Source organism: Dryobates pubescens, chromosome Z (genome assembly GCF_014839835.1).
Source record: "Dryobates pubescens isolate bDryPub1 chromosome Z, bDryPub1.pri, whole genome shotgun sequence".
In the NCBI taxonomy this organism is placed as follows: domain Eukaryota; kingdom Metazoa; phylum Chordata; class Aves; order Piciformes; family Picidae; genus Dryobates; species Dryobates pubescens.
In genome coordinates, this window is record NC_071657.1 from 11,251,745 (window position 1) to 11,275,276 (window position 23,532).

General features: G+C 43.3%; 1 protein-coding gene across 4 annotated transcripts in view; it reads right to left on the minus strand.

Annotated features, from left to right (window-relative positions):
* ECPAS (Ecm29 proteasome adaptor and scaffold) overlaps positions 1-23,532 on the minus strand; it is a 72,452-nt gene that overhangs the window by 47,505 nt on the left and 1,415 nt on the right. For 3 of the 4 annotated variants that reach the window (XM_054179017.1, XM_054179016.1, XM_054179015.1), the window contains 5 exons: positions 15,118-15,248; positions 5,591-5,707; positions 4,011-4,129; positions 2,658-2,810; positions 81-249 (listed from right to left, as the gene is read on the minus strand). In XM_054179017.1, the coding sequence (XP_054034992.1) occupies positions 81-249; positions 2,658-2,810; positions 4,011-4,129; positions 5,591-5,707; positions 15,118-15,248 (689 nt within the window). Of the gene's footprint in view, positions 1-80; positions 250-2,657; positions 2,811-4,010; positions 4,130-5,590; positions 5,708-15,117; positions 15,249-23,532 lie in introns of those variants that run through there. The other variant, XM_054179018.1, reaches the window with a different exon arrangement.

A 23,532-nucleotide genomic window follows, 5' to 3' on the forward strand; every position in this document is an offset into this window, starting at 1 on the left:
CAGCCTTCCCTATGTCTGTTCCTAGTTGTCACTGCCACCACACCCAGTTCACGAAGGATCAGCCCTGTAGCTTCAAGTACCTGTTCTAGCAGCTCTGGAGTCCATGGGCTATCTCCAATTACCCTTTTGGCTGCATAAAAGCTCATCCCCGGAGGCGGTTGAGGGATTCCAGGACCTCCCACGCTACTCGATGAAGAGCCCTGGGCTGATGGCATGTTTTGTCGACTCTGAGACTCATTCAGTACAAACCTAAGCAGGTGGGAGAGAAGTTTCATTAGAGGCCTTACCAATTCACATTGCCAGCTGAATTAGATGCTGGAATGGAGCAATAAACATAACCTGTCCAACTTCCCATATTCTTCTTTAATTAATCCCATGATGGTGACTTAAGACAGAATTGTACTCAGTTGAGACTCAGATACCAGTTATCCCAGGATATTCTGCAAGAGCCACACCAATGTCCTTATACCTGTTTGAAAACAAACCTCAGGAAAGGGAAGGCTCCACTGGCACTTCTGAGAAGCATTAAGAACCAGAAAGAATAGATCTCTTTTGTGGTAGAACTGAAAATTCAGATAACATTACATTCAAGAAACTTGTACTTTTCAAAAGCTTTAACAACAGTTGTATGATTTCTATGAAAAATGCAAACCTAACAAGGAAAATAATCAAGTAGATGCAACACAACAAACTGCATGATAAAAAATAAGTAAGAGAATGTCTCAGAAAATGTCACTTTTAGTGCTGGGGAGGGAAAGAAAGCAAAAACCACAAAGGTTAAGTTTACAGATACTAGTCTTTTTGGAGAATGGTCAACACAGGAAGGCATCAAATACTGTAGTGCAGAGACCAAGAATCATCAGACAACCATAATCTGTTCTGCATTCAGCACAGGAGCAACAGTCCTAACAAGAGGGATAAATGTTCATCCCATGTCTCACTAGTTAAAACTCCAAATATTTGAACTCAATTATAAGCTTTAAGCCCTACAGTTAGGCTTTCTGGGTGTTTTACTGCATGCAGACTGGCAAAGCTAATTCATAACTGGGTGAAGACAGGGCAAGTTTTACCCGGCATAAATTAGCTATGAACAACTGCAAATGGTCTCACTTATGGGAGTTAGCCTGGAGAGAAGGAGGCTCAGAGGAGACCTCTCTACAACTACCTGAAGGGAGATTGTAGCCAGGTGGGGGTTGGTCTCTTCTCCCAGGCGGCCAGCACCAGAACAAGAGGACACAGTCTCAAGCTGCACCAGGGGAGGTTTAGGCTGGATGTTAGGAAGTTCTTCACAGAAAGAATGATTGGCCATTGGAATGGGCTGCCCAGGGAGGTGGTGGAGTCACCATCACTGGAGCTGTTTAGGAAGAGACTGGATGGGGGGCTTGGTGCCACGGTTTAGATGATTAGATAGTGTTGGACGATAGGTTGGACTTGATAATCTCAAAGGCCTTTTCCAACCTGGTTAATTCTATTCTATTCTAGAGAAGAGTGCAAATATTGAAACAGACATCCTGACCCGCAGGCTAGCTCAAGACCCTCTCTCAGAAGCACCTTCTAAGAAAATGAAAGCTTCACCCCTATCTTTGCTGTCTGAGCATTTGAAATGCGAGCACAGAGCCAGAGCACAGAAGGATGGAAGAAAGTGAAGTCTCATTGAAAAGCACAAGGAATCCATTTGCTGAAACTACATCCACAGCAGTGAGGGGGTGAAGCTAAGAGCATAAACCTGGGCCATTTGAAGTGTGTGAGCTGTGAACAGGGGAGGCACTTTAAACGATAAGCTGTAAGACTCTACACACTTGAATGGTAAGGAAGTGGTGCCCGAAACATCTCTTGGGAGCATGGCCTCCAGCAAAGCTACATGGAGAAACATTACACACTGGCCATTTCCAAAGTCATTCCTTTAGGTTAACAATCCACTTGGGTGAGCAAGAGTTGAGTGCTCAGAAAAATCCTACAAGAATCAATAAACAGCCAGAACAAATAAATATGTTCTACTGTTAAAATTATTTCTTTGCCTTTAAAGCAAAAGCTCCCCTAGCAATAAAAAGACACTTGAAAAAAAGACAGTGAAAAACAGATTCTGAGAAAGCATTGATTTTAAATGCTAGAAGACTCCTAACAAGCAGTGATCAGTAAATTCAGGTTGCTCTGTAAATCATTCTTGCTCTCAGAAACAGTGCTTACACCGAGACATGCCATCACAGCAAAAACATTTTTCATCAGAAGACAGATGAAAGACAAATCTTGTTATTAATGATTCAGTTCATGAAAGCAGAAGTTTTCAGACACTATGCTTCCTTATGACCTTGGAGGAATAAACCTTAAAACTCAACTGCAGGAAGATGAACACACATTTTGATCTGGCTTCTATTTTGAAGGTTTGGCTATTTAACAAACAGCTCACACGTCTCATAGCTTCGCTTTGATCCCGAAAGAGGTGAAGGACAGAATAACATGACACCTAATTAAGTAGGGGGAAAAAAAGATGTTTTGTAAAAAACAAGGAAGATGTTGATCCCATTCTTAAAATTAGAACCCTGCTTTGTACCTGTCACTGGCTTCACTCGAACTAGGAAATAACAGAATACTTTAAACGAGTTTCACGAGTTCAGTTTGTAAAGTACTAGAGAAAAGTGGTATTAACTCTTACTTACCCATAAGGCATAAGAAGAACATCCAACATAAAGTCCAAAAGCAGCTGTACAGTCTTTGGTTTTTCAGCAAGATTAAATGGAGAAGCTGCTGCTTTCAGCGGTTCAGCAGGGTATTTCATGTGAAAAAGGGTTGGTATTAGAAGATGCATTAGGCTGAAAAACAATTATATTTACTGCAACCATTAAAAAAAAAAACAACACACCTATTTATTCTTAACATTCAAGAACAACAAAAAAAAACCTTTAACAAACCTAGTCCATAACAGGGGAAAAAAAATAATTAACAAAAGTTAAACCAAATCACAGTCCAGTGGCCTCTCTTTGCCCCATGAGGCACTTATGAATGGAAACCAGAAGACAAATCAGGATTTGTACTCATAAATAAATGTCTTACCCTCATGTACACGCAGTTATCCAGAGAGATGAAGTCACTGCCTTTGTCCAGACTCTTAATATTTTGTAATTACCCCACAGTCTAGAACTGCCTCATCCATTAGAAATTTCAGGTTTTAAATCTGAGTCTGTCTAGGGCAGAAGCTGACCAACACTGCTCACCTTCACCACAGAGAGCACACCAACAAATTTACATAGTGCGTATCAGCGAAGGCAGACTTCCCAAAGCTCACTTCTTTCATGTGCGTTTTGGGCAGGCCAAAATCACGGAACCAGAGAAGAGAATCAAGTATTTGCACACTGCTCTCATGACCTGAAGCAAGTCTTTACTGTAAGACTTTCAAGGGCATTTTTAAAGTACCTTTGCATTGTCACAGTGATGTAGAATGAACAAAGACATAATTTTAAACCCAATTTCCAGTGCCAGCACAGAGGAAGCCAATTTCAATGCAAATAAGAAGCAAGCCCATTATTAAGAGTTTTCTAGAAGTTCTTAATAAACAGCAGTTCTTAACTTCAGTCTTTTTTTTATTTACCACAATTTAAATGTTTCAAGTGAGTAGCAATTCTGTTTATCTATTTAGAGTGGCAAATCTAAGACATTTACTGCTGCTCCTGCTGCTGGACAGAGGATATTCCCTGAAGGTCTGTCCTCAAGCTGGAAATCCAAATTTAATGAAGAAGGATGGGGGATATGGACAGGTATACCCATCATAACACAGGCCTTTCATCATACAGGGAGTCTGCTGCTGCAGATCCTCCATATAATTAAAGCATTAGACTACATGAATTCTTTGTACCATCCAAACTACTTGAACTGCTAATCCAAATGGTACAAGCCAAGAACATCCTAAGCCATGAAGATATCCTTAAGGAAAGCAAAACTCTTTGAACAACCAATAAAAACAAATTGACTAAAACAATACCAACAGAATTCCCTCCAAGAATAAGTAGCTATACCTGTCCTGCTGTGGTTGAGGTTTCCCTTCCATTGCAGTGAGAAGAGTTGGAGCCAATTCACATTGTTTTTCCACAGGCAGACGGGGGTATCCCATCTTAACATAAATTATGGTAAAATTCTGAAGGAGTAGAAAAAACACACACTATTGCAGACTGCAAAAGAAACACCTGTCCTTTAGACTTTTGTGGTATGCTGTGGTATGCAACTGGGCATCAGAAACAATGTATGTTTTGGAAGACTGATCTCTTAATTCTAAGACTTTATTGGACTGACAGCTGTTAAAGGGAAGCTATTAAAATTCTTTCTGAGTAGGTCTTGCTGAGCCTCCACTTTAAAAAGAGGGGGGAAAAAACCCCACCACACCTCTCTAGCTTCTCTTTGTTGCTAATTTCACCAAAAGCAGCTTTACCTGAGCAATAGCTTCAAGAAAGGCAAATGTCATGTTCTCTCTTACCTATTTCTGAATAAATACAAAGTCAGCATCATAAGCAAGGTTTCTTTTGAAAGCCTGTTTCTTAATAATCATGATTAAAAGCTGCAAATGCAATCAAGAGTCCAGCGACAGGACAGCACATCAGAGCAATACTGAATGCTGGAGTAACTGCTATTGTAGGTCAAATCCAGCCAAGCACTGTAGCAGTAAGAGTTACGTGCTCAATGACCTGTCTGAAAGAAGTGTTGAAGTGGGAAGCATTACACTTCACTAGATGGTATTTGTTGTAATTTTATGAAGCTCTGTGGCACAAAACAACATGCATCACTTAGATACGTGGGGTTTTGATGTGTTCAGCCAAAAGCACAGTTGATGTCCAACAAGATCACTCTTCTACAGTTCTGCAGAACACACGTACTCCACAAGCCCCTGGCTACTTCTGGAGGGTGAACTCTGGGTAATCCCACTTGATTGAAGACAATTTGAGGTCTAAATATTTCCTACAATGCTGTACTTATGCCACACATGACATGAGTCAAATGAGAAGGACAGAAAGTTTCTCTCTGAATTTATCACTTTCTTAAATAATGGCTATTGGCAATAGATCTACCACAGCTGGATGAAAATTCTCTTCATAGTTTCACAAAAAACATTTTTAAATGATCTTCCCTTTTCAAACCACATTGAATGAGAACATTTATTAAAGTTTCTTCAACTATCAAACAAGGCTTTTTCATCTTTTCTTGTTCAAGTAAGATCCCGACCCTAAAACATATAAAAATACAGCTTCTCACACGTACAGAGAAATAAAGATGTTTTGAAAGTCTGATCCAGAATATCTGAAGATAAGGACTGGTAGTTGCTTACAAAATGGAGCTTCTAACAATGAATAGCCCCTCTACAATACAAGCAATAACAATGAATAACTATCAGTGATTTGAACAGATTCAATAGTGTAGCTGATTTAGGAAACTAAGTTTCACTAACAGCAGACTAATTCTTAGTTTAGAAGCATCTCTTAACATCAACACCTTGACAATAACATATTAGCTAGGAAAACTGACAAAGCTAAACACAGGGACTTTAAAGAATGTTTTGCTTGTTACAAGTAAATCAGCAACTACTCTTGGAAGACCAGACACTTACAGTGACAAAAGACACTGCAGAAGGATCTTGATATTGAACAAGCAACGTCTCTACTGGAAGCTGAATTTTTGGACGACTTTTGATGCGTTTATTCAGATGAACCAGCAGCTCCATGACCTGACAGGAAGAAAAACAAAAACACACATGAAAGAACCACTATTAATTTTATTACTTTGGACTCCACACATCACCCTCAGTCCACAAACAAATCAAGCCCGAGTTTCCTGATTATCTGACCTCTTAAGAAAATGGTGGCCATCATTTACTATCTTGGAAGCATTCTGACGTGTCTTAAGCCACTGTCAAGACAAACACATAGAAAGTCCCAACCATGCCACAACTGATAACCTCCATCAACTGAAGAACCTTCATGAGGAAGAAATGATTACTGAGGATGACCAGTTCTTTCCACACAGTTGTTTACTGCTCCTCAAAATTGAGCCTGGCTTGGAAACCTGCATTGTTACTCTATCTCGTGGCTGCCAAGTAACTCCCAATTCACAACACAGAACAAACAAACAAAAAAAACCACAATGGAAAAAGGCCTCACCCCTAATAATCTTTTCAAATAAGAACCAGCAAATCTGTGTTTGGAGTGGAACAATACAGAGCTGATATCCTTCAAGCAAGAGAAGCTAACAGGAATGAATGAATGAATGTCAGGGAGGAGCAAAGTGCAGCCCTATCCTGGACAGGTAGAGTCCCTGCCCTAGGGGCATGGTCTTGGGCTCTGGCGGACAGCAAACTGAGTGGTACCTTCTCCTGACAAGGACTCAAGTAGTGGAGTGGGGGTTTAGAGAATTTGTGCAGTCTCTACGCTCAGAGGGTTTAAAAGACCAATGTCAATAAAACCTTCAGCATCCTGGTCTGAACTTTTACTGGATCATTTTAAGCAGGAGGTTGGTGTGGAGGCCTTATGAGGTCCCTTCCAAGATGAAGTATCCCATGATTCTACAGCCCCACGAAGAAGATTCCTAGCATGGCATCACCAAAGTGTAAACTATAAATCCAGTAAATGAGATGCCATAACTGCACAGATGAACTTGAAAAAATACAATCTCCACGCTGGAACAAGAGGTTCTGAAAAATCTGAACCGAACATCTACATCTCACTAACAAATTATCAGCTTGTCAAACAAGATGGTGCAGAAATCTAAATGACAGCTGGGATTGTTTAGCCTGGAGAAGAGGAGGCTCAGGGGAGACCTTATTGCTCTCTACAACTACCTGAAGGGTGGTTGTAGCCAGGCAGGGGTTGGTCTCTTCTCTCTAGCAACCAGCACCAGAACAACGGGACACAGCCTCAAGCTGCACCAGGGGAAGTTTAGGCTTGAAGTGAGGAGAAAGTTCTTCACTGAGAGAGTCATTAAGCCATTGGAATGGGCTGCCCAGGGAGGTGGTGGAGTCACCATCCCTGGAGGTGCTCAAGAGGGGACTGGGTGTGGCACTTGGTGCCATGGTTTAGTCATGAGGTCTGTGGTGACAGGTTGGACTTGATGATCTTTGAGGTCTCTTCCAACCTTGGTGATCCTGTGTGTGAAAATCAGAAACAGTCCTAGCTGCATGTGGGCTTCAAGCTATCTAGGTCAGAAAGACCAGAGTAGGCATGCTGCCCTGCACTTTTGATGGCTCCTTCACAGTATGGTAAAAAAGCAGCTAAATTGCAGTCACTGAAGTCATGGAAACCACAGAACCATATACTTGCTGAGCTACATATGAGCTATAACCATATGAGCTATAACCTCCATGGAAAAAGGAAAGTCCAGCTGTAAGACAGGGAAACTGCACACCTGACCACAAGCATGTGCCTGAGACCATTGATGAGATGACAAACAAGCCATACTAACAGCTACCAAATTTTGCTGCTGCAAAATTACTGTAGCAGTAGTCAAAAAATCCTATTGTTTTATAAAGAAAAAAAAAACCACACCACCTGTGTGCACACTTGTGAAGGAAGAGAGAGAAATGCAAGGCTACAAGAGCATTTGAGGAGCCTGTTTAAATTACCCATGGTGGATGGCGAAAACCAGATCTAGCTGGATTTGGGTATGTGTGAGGGCTTAGCTCATATCCTGCTTCTCTAATATAACATCACTGCACTTCAGATGTCATCTAGCAGTACTCATCTGACCTGAATCAGGCACATGCCTGCACTTCCAAGTTATGACCGCTTCTTATGTTTTTGCTGGCTTCAAGTGGGCTGCCCACAGGGATTCCAGTGCATCAATACTCCCTTAAGAAATTCTGACCCAGCAGAGTGAATTCACCTTGGATTAGTTCTTTGTGTGACACTGCTGGGGGTACCTGATTTGGCAGAAGACATCCTAGAGCTGAATTTAACATGTTAAAGCTGTTTGAGGGGGATTACCTTTTAAGAGTAAACGGATTAAGAAGGTATAGACATTACAAGCTTACCCACATAGCTATACTGCACTCTACATTTGAGCATGCAAGAGGACAAGGAGCTCAAATTACTGCATGTTGCAGTTACATTGCTCTGACAGTCACAAAATTAAGGGCAGGGAGACCAACAAAGCAATGTTAAGGCAGCAGTAAGAAAAATGGAGTTTTAATTTCCCCTTTTCATTCTAACAGTAGAAGCTTAAGAACAAAGTTTGAGGAGTCAGAGTAAAATTTGAGTGTACTAAATGAACTACACTGTGCTTCTAAAGCTGGGTGAGGGGAAGCTGTTCCAGTTGTGGGGTTTTCTTGACCAGTACAACAATTGTGGGAGAAAAATAAGACATAGGGTGGCAGAGCTCTGTCACTGCCTATGGTCAGTCAGTGGGTGAATAGAGTCTTCTCTCTCCCTTCTATTTCACCTACTTTATAAGCTTTTATTGGAACAGTTTTCTGAACAGCTGAGTGCTCATGGGGAAAAAAAGCTTTTATTTTACTTAGATTGTCTTAAGATGATTTTGAGGCTGGAGTTGAACAACTTGGAAGAGAAGAAGGTTATCAGGAGTAGTCAGCATGGATTTACCAAGGGGAAATCCTGCTTGACTAATCTGATAGCATTCTGTGATGCCATAACTGAATAGGGAGATTCAGGGAGAGCAGTGGATGTGGTCTACCTTGACCTTAGCAAGGCCTTTGACACCATCTCCCATGACATCCTAGTGAGCAAGCTCAGGAAGTGTGGGATGGAAGAGCAGACAGTGAGGTGGATTAGGAACTGGTTACAAGATCAATAGTGCCAAGTCCAGCTGGAGAGCTGTAACTAGTGGAGTTCCCCAGGGATCAGTACTGGGTCTGGTGCTGTTCAACATCTTCCTCAATGACATTGATGAGGGAACAGAGTGCCTGCTCAGCAAGTTTGCTGATGACACCAAACTGGGAGGTTTGGCTGATACAGCTGAAGACTGTGCAGCCATCCAGCAAGCCATGGACAGACTGGAGAGCTAGGCACAGAGGAACTAAATGAGGTTCCACAAGGACAAGTGCAGAGTCCTGCATCTGGGGAGGAATAATAAACTGCACCAGTAAAGGCTGGGAGGTGATCTGCTTGAGAGCAGCCCTGTAGAGAGTGACCCAGGAGTCCTGGTAGATAACAAGCTATCCATGGGACAGCAATGTGCCATGGTGACCAAGAAGGCCAATGGGATCCTGGGGTGTATTAAGAAGAGTGTGTCCAGCAGATTGAGGGAGGTTCTCCTCCCCCTCTACTCTGCCCTGGTGAGACCTCATCTTGAGTACTGTGTTCAGTTTTAGAATAGAATGGGATAGAATGGGATAGGATGGGATAGGATGGGATAGGATGGGATAGGATAGAATTAACCTGGCTGGAAAAGATCTTTAAGATCATCAAGTCCAACCAATCACACAACACCATCTAATCAAGTAAACCATGGCACCAAGTGCCACATCCAGTCTCTTCTTAAATACTTCCACTAATGGTGACTCCATCACCTCCATGGGCAGCCCATTCCAGTTTCTTCCTAACATCCAGTCTAAACTTCCCTTGGCACAGCTTGAGACTGTGTCCTCTTGTTCTGGTTGCCTGGGAGAAGAGACCAACCCCCACCTAGCTACAACCTTCCTTCATGTAGTTGTAGACAGCAATAAGGTCTCCCCTGAGCCTACTCCTCTCCAGGCTAAGAAGCCCCAGCTCCCTCAGTCTCTCCTCATAGGGCTTGTGCTCCAAACTCCTCACCAACTTTGTTGCCCTTCTCTGGACATGCTCCAGAAATTCAACATCTCTCCTAAAGTGAGGGGCCCAGAACCGGACACAGGACTCAAGGTGTGGCCTAACCAATGTTGAGTACAGAGGCAGAATGACCTCCCTGCTCCTGCTGGCCACACTGTTCCTCATACAGGCCAGGATGACATTGGCCTTCTTGGCCACCTGGGCACACTGCTGGCTCATGTTCAGCCTACTATCAAGCAGTACCCCTAGGTCCCTTTCTGCCTGGCTGCTCTCCAGCCACTCTGACCCCAGCCTGTAGCACTGCATGGGGTTGTTGTGGCCAACGTGTAGAACCTGGCACTTAGATGTGTTAAATCTCATGCTGCTGGACTCTGCCCATCTGTCCAGCCTGTCGAGGTCCCTCTGCAGAGCTCTCCTACCCAATAACAGATCAACTCCTGCCCCCAGCTTGCTGTCATCTGCAAACTTACTGATGATGGACTCAATGCCCTCATCCAGATCATCAGTAAAAGATACTGAACAGGATGGGGCCCAGCACTGATCCCTGGGGCACACCACTAGTGCCTGGCTGCCAGCTGGATGTGGCACCATTCACCACCACTCTCTGGGCTCGGCCCTCCAGCCAGTTCCTAACCCAGCACAGAGTGCTGCTGTCCAAGCCATGGGCTGACAGCTAGGCCAGGAGCTTGCTATGGGGGACAGTGTCAAAGGCCTTGCTAAAGACCAGGTAGACTACATCCACAGCCTTCCCCACATCCACCAGGCAGTCACTTGGTCAGGTTGGTCAGGCACGACCTGCCCTTCCTAAATCCATTCTGGCTGGCCCTGAACCCTTGGCCATCCTGTAAGTGCTGTGTGATTGCGCTCAAGATGACCTGTTCCATAATCTTGCCTGGCACTGAGGTCAGGCTGACAGGTCTGGAATTCCCTGGTTCCACATTCTGGCCCTTCTTGTGGCCAGTTTCCAGTCATCTGGGACCTCTTCAGTGAGCCAGAGTGTTGAAAAATGATGAAGAGCAGCTTGGCCAGCTCATCTGTCAGCTCTCCCAGCACCCTAGGATGGATCCCATCCGGTCCCATGGACTTGTGGAGATCCAAGTGGCTGAGCAGGGCTCTAACTACTTCCTCCTGGATTACAGGGGAACTGCACCGCTCCCTGAATCCATCTTCCAACTCAGGAGGCCAGTTGTCTGGAAGACAACCTGGCCTGCTATTAAAAATTGAGGCAAAGAAGGTGCTAAGTACTTCGCCTTTTCCTCCTCTTTAGTTACAATATTCCCCTCCATGTCCACTAAGGAGAGGAGGTTGTCCTTGCCCCTTCTCTTGCTATTTATAGAAGGATTTCTTCTTGTCCTTCACAGCAGAGGCCAGTCTAAGCTCTAAATGCGTTTTTGCCTCTCTGATTTTTTTTCCTACATGACCTAGCAACATCCTTAAACATTCCATGGGTTACCTCTCCTTCCTTCCAAAGATGATACACCCTCTTTTTTCCCCTGACTTCTCTTAGAAGCTCATCACCCGTCCCGGCTGGCCGTCTGCCCCGGCGGCTCCTCTTCCGGCGCATTGGCACAGCCTGTTCCTGCGCCTTCAACAGCTCTTCCGTGAAGCAGGTCCAGCTCTCCTGGACCCCTTTGTTTTTAAGAGCTGTTTCCTAAGGAACCTTCTGAGTTAGTTCCTTGAGTAATCTGAAGTCTACCCTCCGGAAGTCCAGAATGGAGGTTTTGTTGCTGCCCCTCTTAGCTTGACCTCATATTGAAAACTCAGTTATCTCGTGGTCACTGGACCCCAGGCAACCTCCAACCACCACATCACCCACCAGCCCTTCTCTGCTTGTAAAAAGGTCAAGCATAGCCTTACCCCTGAAAGGCTCACTCAGCAACTGCGATCAGATGCTGATCTCCATACAATCTAAGAACCTTCTAGACTGCCTCCTCTCTGCTGTGCTAAGTTCCCAGCAGGTGTCAGGCAGGTTAAAATCACCCATAAGAACAAGGTCAGGTGATGTTGAGACAGCCTCTAGCTGCCTCTAAAATAATTCATCAACATCTTCATTCTGGTTGGGTGGTCTATAACAGACTCCAACCAGGATGTCAGCCTTGTTGGCCTTCCCTCTAATTCTCACCCCCAGGCACTTAACCTGATCATCTTTAATCTCTAGTTCCATGGCATCTAGAGCCTCCCTGATGTACAGGGCCACCCCTCCTCCCTCACCTATCTCTCCTGAAGAGCCTGTAGCCGTCAATTGTAGTGCTCCAGTCATGTGAGTTGTCCCACCACGTTTCTGTGATGGCAACTACATCATAACTTTCCTGCTGCAACAAAGCTTCCTGCTCCTTGTTACCCATGCTGCATGCATTAGGGTACATGCACTTCAGCTGGGCTGCTGGTTTCACTCCCGACTCCAGCTTACCACCCTCAGACTCCTGTCTGGGGGTGGACTGGTTTCAGCCCCTTCCCCCTTCAAATGTAGTTTAAAGTGCTGTCAACGAGTCCAGCCAACTCCCTTCCCAGAATCCTTTTCCCTCTGTGGCTCCCCAGTTTAAGAGGGACAGGGATCTGCTGGAGAGGGTCCAGCGGAGGGCTAAGAGGATGATTAGGAGACTGGCGCACTGCCTTATGAGGACAGGCTGAGGGACACTGGGGTTCTTTAGTCTGGACATGATAAGACTTAGAGGGGATATAATAAATGTTTATAAATATCTGCGGGCTGGGTGTCAGGAGGGAGGGGACAGGCTCTTCTCACTTGCTCCCTGTGATAGGACAAGGAGCAATGGATGTAACCTTCAGCACAGGAGGTTCCACTTCAACAGAAAGAGGAACTTCTTTACTGTAAGGGTCACAGACCACTGGAACAGGCTCCCCAGGGAGGTTGCGGAGTCTCCTTCTATGGAGACTTTCAAAGCCTGTCTGGATGCCTTCCTCTGTGACCTGAGCTAGAGTGTATAGTCCTGCTCTGGCAGGGGGGTTGGACTTGATCTCTTTGGGTCACTTCCAACCCCTGACATCCTGTGATCCTGTGAACAGGCATATTATCTGTTGTCCACCAGGGAAAAAAAAGGGCATTGGAAAGCTAGAATGTTTGTGTTCAAATGTCATTAGCATTTGAAAACACAGCAGATTTCTTCAGATGATTTTCCACCACATCAATGGCCAGGCAAGAGCAAGTAGAAGATGGAAAAGCTGAGGTCTGGTGCAACAGGAAAAAGGAATATGCACACTGAACAGGTTTAAGTGCAAGTTATACGCTCCACAGTAAACTTTCACTGATGGTCTCTAAAGGGAAAAACTGACAATGTTCCTCTCCCATCCTACAAATAATCTGTACATTTAATGTATGTTTATTACATGTGAAAAATACCAAACATCAATAAAACCAACACATACAGACTCTTCTTATTCCAATTTGAGTTTATTATGAAAATAGTACTGAGGAGAGCCAACTTCCCTTCACTGGTGTGGCCAGAGCAGAATTCAGGGCAATTTCCTTGACTGTAAAGGATCCAACACATGCTAAGAAGTACAGGGAAGTGCTGTAATTGCTTATCATTATCTTGTATAGATAAAAATCTATAATTTAAACATGTAGAAGAAAGAAGAAATTAGTTTAATTTCAACCTTCATTCTAAAACAAAAATAGTAAGTTGTAAGAATGCTGTGTGAATTTGTGAGGTCTCCTAAAATTCATCTTTCAAATGAGTGGTCCTCCCCCCTTCCTTAATCTCTCAACACTCAAAAAGCCCCAGACAGTGCATCTGAGCCCACCCCGTGTAAGAGACTGAATCTTGTCTCTCTTGATGTGAATCAATAAAGCTAAAACCACCTTTGCTCCTCACCCAGACAACAGCTGCCCATGAAGGGGATGGTGAAAAAACCCTCTGGAATACCCCAACAAAAGACAAAATTGTTGTGAATGACCTGCCTGATAGGTCAGCTCTGCCTACTGATAGCACACCTGGCAGTCGCATATGCATTAATATGACTCAGGCGTGAGCCAGGGGAAGCTGTGATTAACTGAATAAAAGACACTGAGCTTTAGCAGCTGGGACAGAGAGAAAAACTATCACCATGAACAACCAGTCTGGGAACCCTCTCCATCACCAGCAAAGCCATGCCCTAAGTTTTGCCTGCTGTGAGAAGAAAAGAACATCCAGAGAAGCAAAAAGACATCTTTACTGAAGATACCACATGTTGAAGGCTGCTCAGAGAGGGACCTGGACTTTGGGATCTCTCCCTCCCCTCCTCCGGGGAGGACAGCACAAGCCAAGGATGACATCTCCTCCAAGCCAAAGCACTAGCACCCTTCCTCAGACCTCCTCGGACCTCAATCATCTTGGGCCAGGAGGGAGAGTAGGGGGCATGGTAATATAATTCCTGTTCACTCTTTCTCTGTTTTTCCTCTCTCTCCCTTCTTCTGATCCGTCCACTTTACTCTGTTAGTAAACAGCCTCACTCCTGGTATTTGGTCTTGTTTGTGCCTTTAACTTCACAACACAGGAATGTTCAAAAAAGAACCGAGTCTCTCCCGCTCCGAACAGAGACACCCTAAGAGCGCCCCTTCCTCCAAGTCCTTAACTTGGGTTCCTGCTTGCTGTGGTGCCTCTGTATTACCCTGGCTGTGGAGATGGTCCTCTGGTGGGCTGAGGGCTCCAAAGATGGGTCTGGAAGTAACTAGAGCAGGGTCTTACATAGATTTTTCCACTTGCTATTGTGTCTGTGCTCCTTTTCATCTCTTCAGGATGAGCTTATATCCTTTAACCTAATACAGGTACTGAACTCCTCAGGTACATACTAAATTCCGTCTCCAAAACAGCTTGGTACTTGCTCCTACACCTGTAGCGAGGTCAGGACCAAACAGCTTTGGAGGTTGAATTTAGTATGTACCTGAATGAATTCCACGCTAAAACTGCCATCTGTACAAGAGAACTGAATTCCTTCAGGTAGGCATCAGACTGTTGGGTCCTTGTTCCTATTTCTGTTACCAGACAAGTGTATGAACATGCCCCTTCATGGTTTCTTGCACACAGTAAGTTTGACTTAGAAATCAGGTGGATGCACCACAGCCCTAACGTGGAAGCCATGGCAACTGCCTCTATGGCAGTAAGTCTTGGTCTCAGGCTAACTCATAGCTAGGTGGTCTCAGGCAGAAACAAATGCAGCCTCCACACACATGCAAAGACCTTGCTGATACAAGCAATTACTGTTTTCTTTAAGCCCTACCAGTTGCAATAAGCCCATTCTCTATCAGGCTCATGACAACTTTTCCTCAAAGAGTACATTTCTGCAGAGGGAATATCAAAGTTTAGTGGATCATGACAGACCAGAGACATTTCCTTCTCCCTGATCAGAGACAACACACCCTCATGGTAAACTGCACCCTTACCTTTTTACGAACTCCTTCCTGTGTGCTGGACAGCTTGAGGAGGACAGGGGGCAGGAATTTGGAAATGATGTTCTGTAACTGCTCATCTGTTTCTGCATGGCCAAGACGCAAGAACACACGTTCCAGCTGATCTGCAGTTGGGAAGGGAAAAAAAAGAGGAAAAGAAAGAAACTGATTGAAATTCAAAAGTGCCATCACAAGAAAGTGGTTTTTTTTTAATGAATATCCCCTAATGGGCTTGTAAAAAACATTGCACACAATTCTTGGAAGTACTTCCACCTCAACAGCACTCAGAGATCCATCTAGTATTTTTAACGCTGAGCAAACTGTTGATGGCAGAAATCAGCCTGATAGCTTCCAGCAGTAGTCTCCACAATGATCACTCCTATTAAAGACAGTAAAAATGATGATATCCTTTGCCTCACGCTGTGTTCCAAATAGAGACTAGAATATCTCTACAGGTGAAATGGAAGGTTAAGGTCTCCTAGTCCTTCCCTGTCCTCTCTTCTTTGACATCAAAGGTGCAGCACTTCAGGGCTGCTAATAAAATATGTTTGCTGTGATCAGCATGATGTCCTGTATCTCTCCTAGTGAATCAGAGGGCAAAAAGATCTGGCCAGTTCTTGCTATCTCTTTCTTGTTAAACCTAGGGTTCCAGTGATACACAAGAATCCCATCGTTGTAGCTGTTGTGTCAAGAGAACAAAAATCCCAAGACAGTATGGCAGAGATGAAAGAGCCTATGCAAAGCACAAGTTAAAAGCTCGAGGCAAGCCATACCATGGAAGCTACATACAAATAAAGAGGCTGTGCACCTGAAAGCACAAGAAACAAGCTATGAAGTGAAAACCAAGTTCTCTGAAAGGTTGAAACTACTATTCCAGGATAAATTTGATACTCACTGGAGTATTAATAGGACATCCTGACCCGCTCTGCCCACAGCTTTAAGAAGCTTTAAGGTCTTCCAGAAAAATCTTTACAAAGCTGTACAAATGTTGACTGAACCAGTTACTGATTTGTTACAATTTTTTTGATTCCCCCCCAAAACCAGCATTACCATCAACAGAGTAAGATGGCAAGCGTGAAACTCAACGACATACTGCTCCAACTTAAAACACAAAGCTCCTATTTCCACTCTACAAAAGGAGTGGAGTGTAATAACAAGGTCATCCTTCTTCTAGACAGCAGGTCTTCCCCACCCCAGGAAAGAAAACAAAAAGAATTTTTTTTTTAGCATCTGCAAAGAGGTGAAAGCTGCAACTCTAAGGAAAGCAAAAGAATGGAGGGGAAGAAGGGAAGCAGTAACATCTGTTTTTAGCAGATCCTTTCGAAGAAACAGAAGAAGCCTAAATCTGTCAGTAGCTCAGGCACAAGGGTTGATGACCATCTGTCTTTGTAAAAAGAGTAAAGGAGTCCATATTTTAAGTGCCAGTATGCAGCTGCTCTGACAGCTAAACCAGAAGCCAAAGCAAAGCCTCCCTGGCACCACAGTAGTCCTGCTGGCCTGACCAAGAATACAAAGAATAGAATACATAGAATAAACCAGGTTGGAAGAGACCTTCAAGATCATCGCATCCAACCCATCAACCAATCCAACACCACCCAAACAACTAACCCATGGCACCAAGCACCCCATCAAGTCTTCTCCTGAAAACCTCCAGTGATGGCAACTCCACCACCTCCCCAGGCAGCCCATTCCAATGGGCAATCACTCTTTCTGTATAGAACTTTTTCCTAACATCCAGCCTGAACCTCCCCTGGCGCAGCCTGAGACTGTGTCCTCTTGTCCTGGTACTGGCCACCTGGGAGAAGAGACTAACATCCATCTGTCTACAACCTCCCTTCAGGTAGTTGTAGAGAGTAATAAGGTCACCCCTGAGTCTCCTCTTCTCCAGGCTAAGCAACCCCAGCTCCCTCAGCCTCTCCTCGTAGGGCTTATGTTCCAAACCCCTCACCAACTTTGTTGCTCTTCTCCTTGTGCACACCATCAGTAGTGCCTCTTCTCCACACTGCAGCACTGCAGCCAGATCCACCGGCAGCAATATCCAGGGCTTTTGCAGGAAATACAGCCCTTCAGAAACCTTACAGGGAAGAAATCACTCCCCCCTAAATTGACCTGCTGCAAACTGAGATAAGGTGGAGACCAAGGAGAACCACTGTGTTGGCTGTAAAGGACTATAGAGGCAAAAAAGAAAAAAGCACTGGTACAGGGCAGAAGAGAAGCCTGGGATAAATTGATAAGGCTGGGACTTAAGTAAATAAAAAAGATGTTAAAATGCAAATGCAGCTTCAGCCAGAAAACCTATCATGATGTGGCTGCAGAAGCCTATAGTGTGCCATTTTTCAAATCTGTGCTATTCCTGCAGTAAGAATTCTCACAGCACCATTTCTCCTCTGCCAACTGCAGGTTAAACATATCACTTCAAACAGTTTATTTTCTGCTGAGTGAATATGACAGGTACCTGAAAAGACAAAGACTATGAGATTTTACTGTCAGGGAAATTACAAGCCAATACTCTGCAATACCTAAAATGCAATCTGACTTGCAAGTTTGTTTGTTTTCAGATAAATTTCATGGAACAACAGGCTGTCAGCTAGTTAATGACTTCATGGTGTTTATCTCATATTCCAATTTTAAACAAAATCTTAATGATTTGGTTTTCTCTTCACCTTTCCTTCTTGTGCCTTACTTAGCCCCACTCCAGCAAAGATCACCCCCTCCGAGACCCCCACAGCGTCTTACGTCCCCACCAACACTGAACACCACACCAAGAAGCCAAAATAACTCAAGCAATGAATCAAATCTTTGACCTCAGACCTGGAACTCCAGGAGATCACTGCAGACACACCATGCCAAAGTGAGCCAACAGAGAAACCTCCCCAACAACACGTTCCCTCATGTGGCAACAGATCAGATTCAAGTTTAAGGAAACATGACTGATTATTTCTAAAGCTGTTTTTTATAGACACTGGACTACACACATGCCAAAAAAAGCCTAGAAACCACTCCACACATACCCACAGGACGTGCAGCAATGCTAGTGTAAGAATCTACTCCATTTGCTAGTGTAAGCATCTACTCCATTTGCAGCTTCCATTTGTTGTTACAAGCAGCAACCAGAATTATAGTAATAAAGATCAAGAGGAAAAAAGCTACCCCCTTGTTTACATTGCCTGTCACATTTATTGCTTTCCCCTTAATCTCTGCTGCCTGGTCAGTTAAGCCCTAATACTGCTGTCAGGTATCCTTCTCCTAGCGATAAACATGACAGTACAACACAGGTCCTGGCTTTAGTTAAGGAACTGGTCAGGAGTTTGTCAGAAGTCCCCTGTGCTGCCAATGCAGCCTGCACCCATAGCAGCAGGGCAAGAAAACAGAGCCATAAACACTCCCAAGTATTGCACATCAACCATTTTCTCCCTAGTTTTTATTCTACTAACCATTAAGACCATCTCTCAAGCTGACAGCATTCATTGTGGGAAAGCATAAACCCTCATGATACAAAGTACCACACACAATAGTCCAAGACAAGAGCTAGGGACACAGTGTCTGGGACTCAGTGTGTCCTACCTTTGTGTTGCAGACCTGCTGGCTGGCATGGGGGAACCAAGCTCCATTACCTCTCTCCCTTGTGTCTTCTCACAGCCTTCATCTAGCCTCTCTGTCCAGCCTGCATTGGCAAGCAGACCACTGACCATCGTCAGATACAGCACAACACAGCAGGTCTGCTCCCAGCCCATCTCACATTCCCACATAGTGCACCTCACAAGTTGTTAATAATGAAGCCAAGACTTTCTCCAGCTAGTTCTACAGCCCCTACTGCTGGCTGAGGGACCACTAAGCTACATGATAATACAAACAAGTAAATGAGATGCTGAATTCTGCTTTGATACATACCACAGGAAAAAAAGATTACACAAACTGTTTTGAATAAGCCTTAGCAACTGAAATAACTACCACAGCAATCTTACTACAACTTGACCGTAAGAGCACTGAATTCTCATTAGAAAGCTTTATGCACCTCAGTCTCTACCTTTGCCAGCCAACACTGAACTGAAAATGCAGTACATGCAAGGACACACTTCTTATAGTTTTTCCTTTTGAAAGTTGATTAATGCATTTAAAGAGGATTCTTAAATTTTTCTGAATGCACTAAAAGAAAGGAGCAAGAGATGGTTAGCATTTAGTAATGTATATCTTTACCTTGATCTGAAAAGCTAATATTTAAGAGACCTGAGATTTTATAAAGCTTCTCCTTCCTCAGCCTCACATTAAACCTCATCTCAAATTTAGGACTCTGATATTTTCGTGGTAATGGTTCCCACCTATAGCATTCTCTGTACTAGCTAATTACATATATGTACTTATAAAATTATTTCCACAGTCAATCTACTGCAGTTCAACTCTGGCGAACATGGGGCTTGGGAAGGAAAATGCTTTCAGAGGCAATTGAACATCTTTCAATGAAGTCCAGAGATTTCATTAAAACAAACCCAAACACTACAAAAGATTGTCATTATTTATTTACACTGCTGAGGAAATCCAAGTGAAAGGGAGAAAGGAGGAAAGCATGGAGACTACACTGGAAACATCACTGGAAAACCACACTCAGTCTTGCAGGGCCCTACAAAAACTGCTCCAGGAAAAAACTTGCATGTTGAAAGCAATCAAAAAGTATAGGGTGCACCAATATCACTGTGAGCCTTCCAGATTCATCCCACTGAGGAGAGCCTCCTGCTTTACCAAGGACTATTGGAAGGAATAACCCAAGTAAGACTGGGTTATGGCAGTTTTGGCACTACAACCCTTCAGCACCTTGCTGGGCTCAGTATTTTGGAATACTCTCTAAGTTTCCCTTTACAAACATGAAAACAACTTACTGAAAAATTATTGCTATGGCACCCAGAATCTGCTTATGAGCTATGTGCCAACCATAGTCTCTGTTAGACTTGCCCTCTACATTAGAAGGCACCTGAGAAATTGTCAGGTTTAATAAAAACCCTGAGAAAAATCTTATGTGTGCCACAGCTATGAGAATCAACATTTTACTACAGATCAGAAAAAAAACCCCAACCCACAACCAAGAATGAACTGCATGAGTAGAAAAATTAGCACCAGGCAGTTTTCAGTTGTAAAATATGTACAATTAAGTCCATGCACGATCTGCAACAGATACTCATGTATTTTGGTACAATCACAACTTCTTCCCACTGGGCTGTGTCATGTTTTCACACAGTATTTCATTGCTTGTGGTCTTTTCTTACAAATAAACTTAAAGAAAAATAAAAATATGAAGTGTTTGTAAGAGGATGAAGATAAATATGGAGAATTTAACAACAGACACTGTATATGAAGAGATGCAGAAGAACCAAAGTGGCAGGAACACAAAAGGTATCTTTTTATCCCTGTTTCCAGTGGCAGTGTCCAATTGTGTCAACAGGCATGGTGTATTTGGAATTTGAAATCCCCAAGTTACCATGGCAATGCAGTTACCTATCTGTGAGAAAATGCATGTTTCACTTCTGGTTCTTTCCAGTCTCCATATAAGACTACAGGGGAGATACAGGTTCCAGCACTTACAACCATGCCTCATAGAAAGAGCAAAGGCACAGAATTCAAAAACACAGATAACGAATACAAGTGTTACAAAAACATCACGTTAACAACAAGGCTCTAACTGCGTTTTACAAACTTCCAAATTCTGTAACACTGGCAATAAAAGGCTCAGGGCTGCTTCTAAGTCCTGCTACTTCTGAACTGATCTTGCAGTCTCCCAAGCCAACAGCAAACCCCCAGCCTGCTCACTGAAACAACATGCCCCTTCTTCCTGTTTTACTGTAGGGGTAGCTTGCCAAGGGAAGGAGCGAAAGACAGGAAAAGGATGAAGTAAACAAACAAACAGCCTCATGTTTTCCTTCCATTAACAGGGGTGTTTCTTTCTTTTTTTTTTTCTTTTTAATTAAAATCATTGAAGTGAACTCTGAATAACCTTACTGAAGTTTACTGTTTATCCATACTTTTATCAAAGAAACCTCCTCTTGGTTCAGCTAAGTGCATGTGCCCAGGCTCTTCTCCTTGTCCTTACACAAGCAAAAATAATTAGGTCCCTCTAGCACTCATGGATATTACACACAGCACATCAGCTGTCCTGCCCAAATCCCTCAGCAATGTGTATTGGTGTAGTTGAGTATCAAGTAAAACATGCCCCCTTCTTTTTATGAAAACTGACTGACTGACTAAACTACTGGGGCTACAACATGTCATGCTAATTGTGCTTCGTACTTTAACTGATCACCACAAAAGCATACCACGAACTGCAAAGACAACTCAAGTCCCCTGCAAAATGGACCAGAGAGTGGAACAGCAAAATCCTGTGCACAAAGCCATGGTGTATCTTTCCTGAAAAGAGTCTGTTTGGCAACTTAGTGGGATTAAGGAATTTCTAGAACTGTTTCAGTAAATCAACCAACCAACCCTCTCCTCCATTATCTGACCTCCACAGCACCATTACATTACACTAGCGTGCCCATTTTCACTAACAAGCCCTACACCACATAAAAAGTCCTGGATACACGAGTGTTTCACAAGTTCACTGCCTGGATGGCAAGGGTTTGAGCAAAAGCTCAAATGCACCCTGCAGTGGCTCCAGATCTAAGCAGTTGCTTCTGCACTGCTCTGTACACAGAAGAAACATTCAAGTTCTTGTCTATTGTGCCACTACTAAAATAGGAGTCACATTCTTGTTGAAATGGCATTAGACTCTGAGGAAAAAATGTATCTAGCATGATTACAGTAGCAAACAGTGAGTCAGGATTTGCGGGTGCTATTCCTGGCTCTACCAGTAACCCACTGTGTGCCTACAGCCAAATCATTTAAGGGGGCATTTGTGAAAGTAGGCCAGTCACCTGGTTATTTTGCAAGATCTGACTGGAAGTGGCTAGGAAGGTCTGATAGAGGGAGGGTATGTTATGTTTTTTTCACCCTATTCTTCTGCTTTACAGAAAAGCCTATATAAAACTTTGCATGCATGCTGACATCCAACTATTTGCAATAAGCCAGGCTTAGGTTCTCCAAGTGGCTGACTATTGTTACTCAAGATTAATTTTCCCTTCCCTTGCATCTGAACTCTCATGGCTTCAAGGACAATTTACTGATTTTGCATTATTTTTTAAACTGCCCTTCTTAAGCTGCCTGCAAGCAATTTGTACTCTCAAATGGTAAACACCCTTATACAGGGTTTAAGCAAACAGTAAGAGTTATGTGTTTTACTGGAGCTACAGATCAAAGCTTCCTACACGTATAAAGCAAGGAGAACAGGTTTTCCTATCTAAAACTAGTAGTAGTACTTCTTATTTAGGGATTCACCATTCTAAAAAGGAACAGATTTCTTTCCAAATATGTTGAAATGTTAACTATTTAAATTTATTAAAAGACCACATGGAAGCTTTTCAGTTTCCTTTTCTCTGCATGAAACTACTCTTTCCCCATTAGTTTAATTTTGCTTTAAGCTTACAGTGCTTTCTACTCAGTGACAGGTGACGTATTAAGGGAAAAGAGAAACCAAAACAAAAAAAAGCTCCACATTTCTGATCAAATCAATAACAATCCTTCAATTCTGAAGAATGTAGTGGTTAAATAACGTAATTATGCACATGAATCACTGTCTAAGGATATTTGTCCCTTTAGTGCAGCGTAACACAAAGGTCTGCACATGGCTGAAGAACAATTTTTTGCTGGATAGGATTTGGAAGCTGGGAAGCTTGATTACACAAAGGTAAATGACAAGGAGTTACAAGCAAGAGATCGCACACTGACTGGTTTCACCAAAGGGAATCATGTTACCATTGTAAAATGGACAATATAATCTTTGAGATGACAGCAGCAGTGAGGTCTTGCACAGTCATCATTACAATTTATCCCAGTTGTCAATGAAATAAACAGCTTGGCATTTGTGTCTCTCAATTCAAGGATCTGGGTAACTCAAAGATTCTTCTTGCTTTGCCATGAGATCCTGGCTCTTTGGCTACATAAAAGCTATCCCCACCATTAACATATGCCTTATTCCACTCAGCCTAGTTCCAGTAATATCTAACAAAGAGCAGAACAAGGATGTCCTCTACACAGCAGCACACCGAGAATAACAAAAAATTCCAAGTGACACATCACATAGAAATGCCTTAGAACTGAAAGCCAATAGCATAAATATGCTCAAAGTATTTCTTCTGCCCTTCCTCTCTGGTGGTTGCCAAGTACTATTTCAGGGCAACCAAAGGCCCTCTCACTTGGCTGAGTCATACATAATCTTGCTATTAACTCTTCACGGTCGTCTCAGAGTTATTTCAGTTACAAGACAAGAAAAGCAGGGAAAGGAAACCCGGTTTTAAAGTTTTGTAGGCTTCTCCAAAGAGAAGCTGA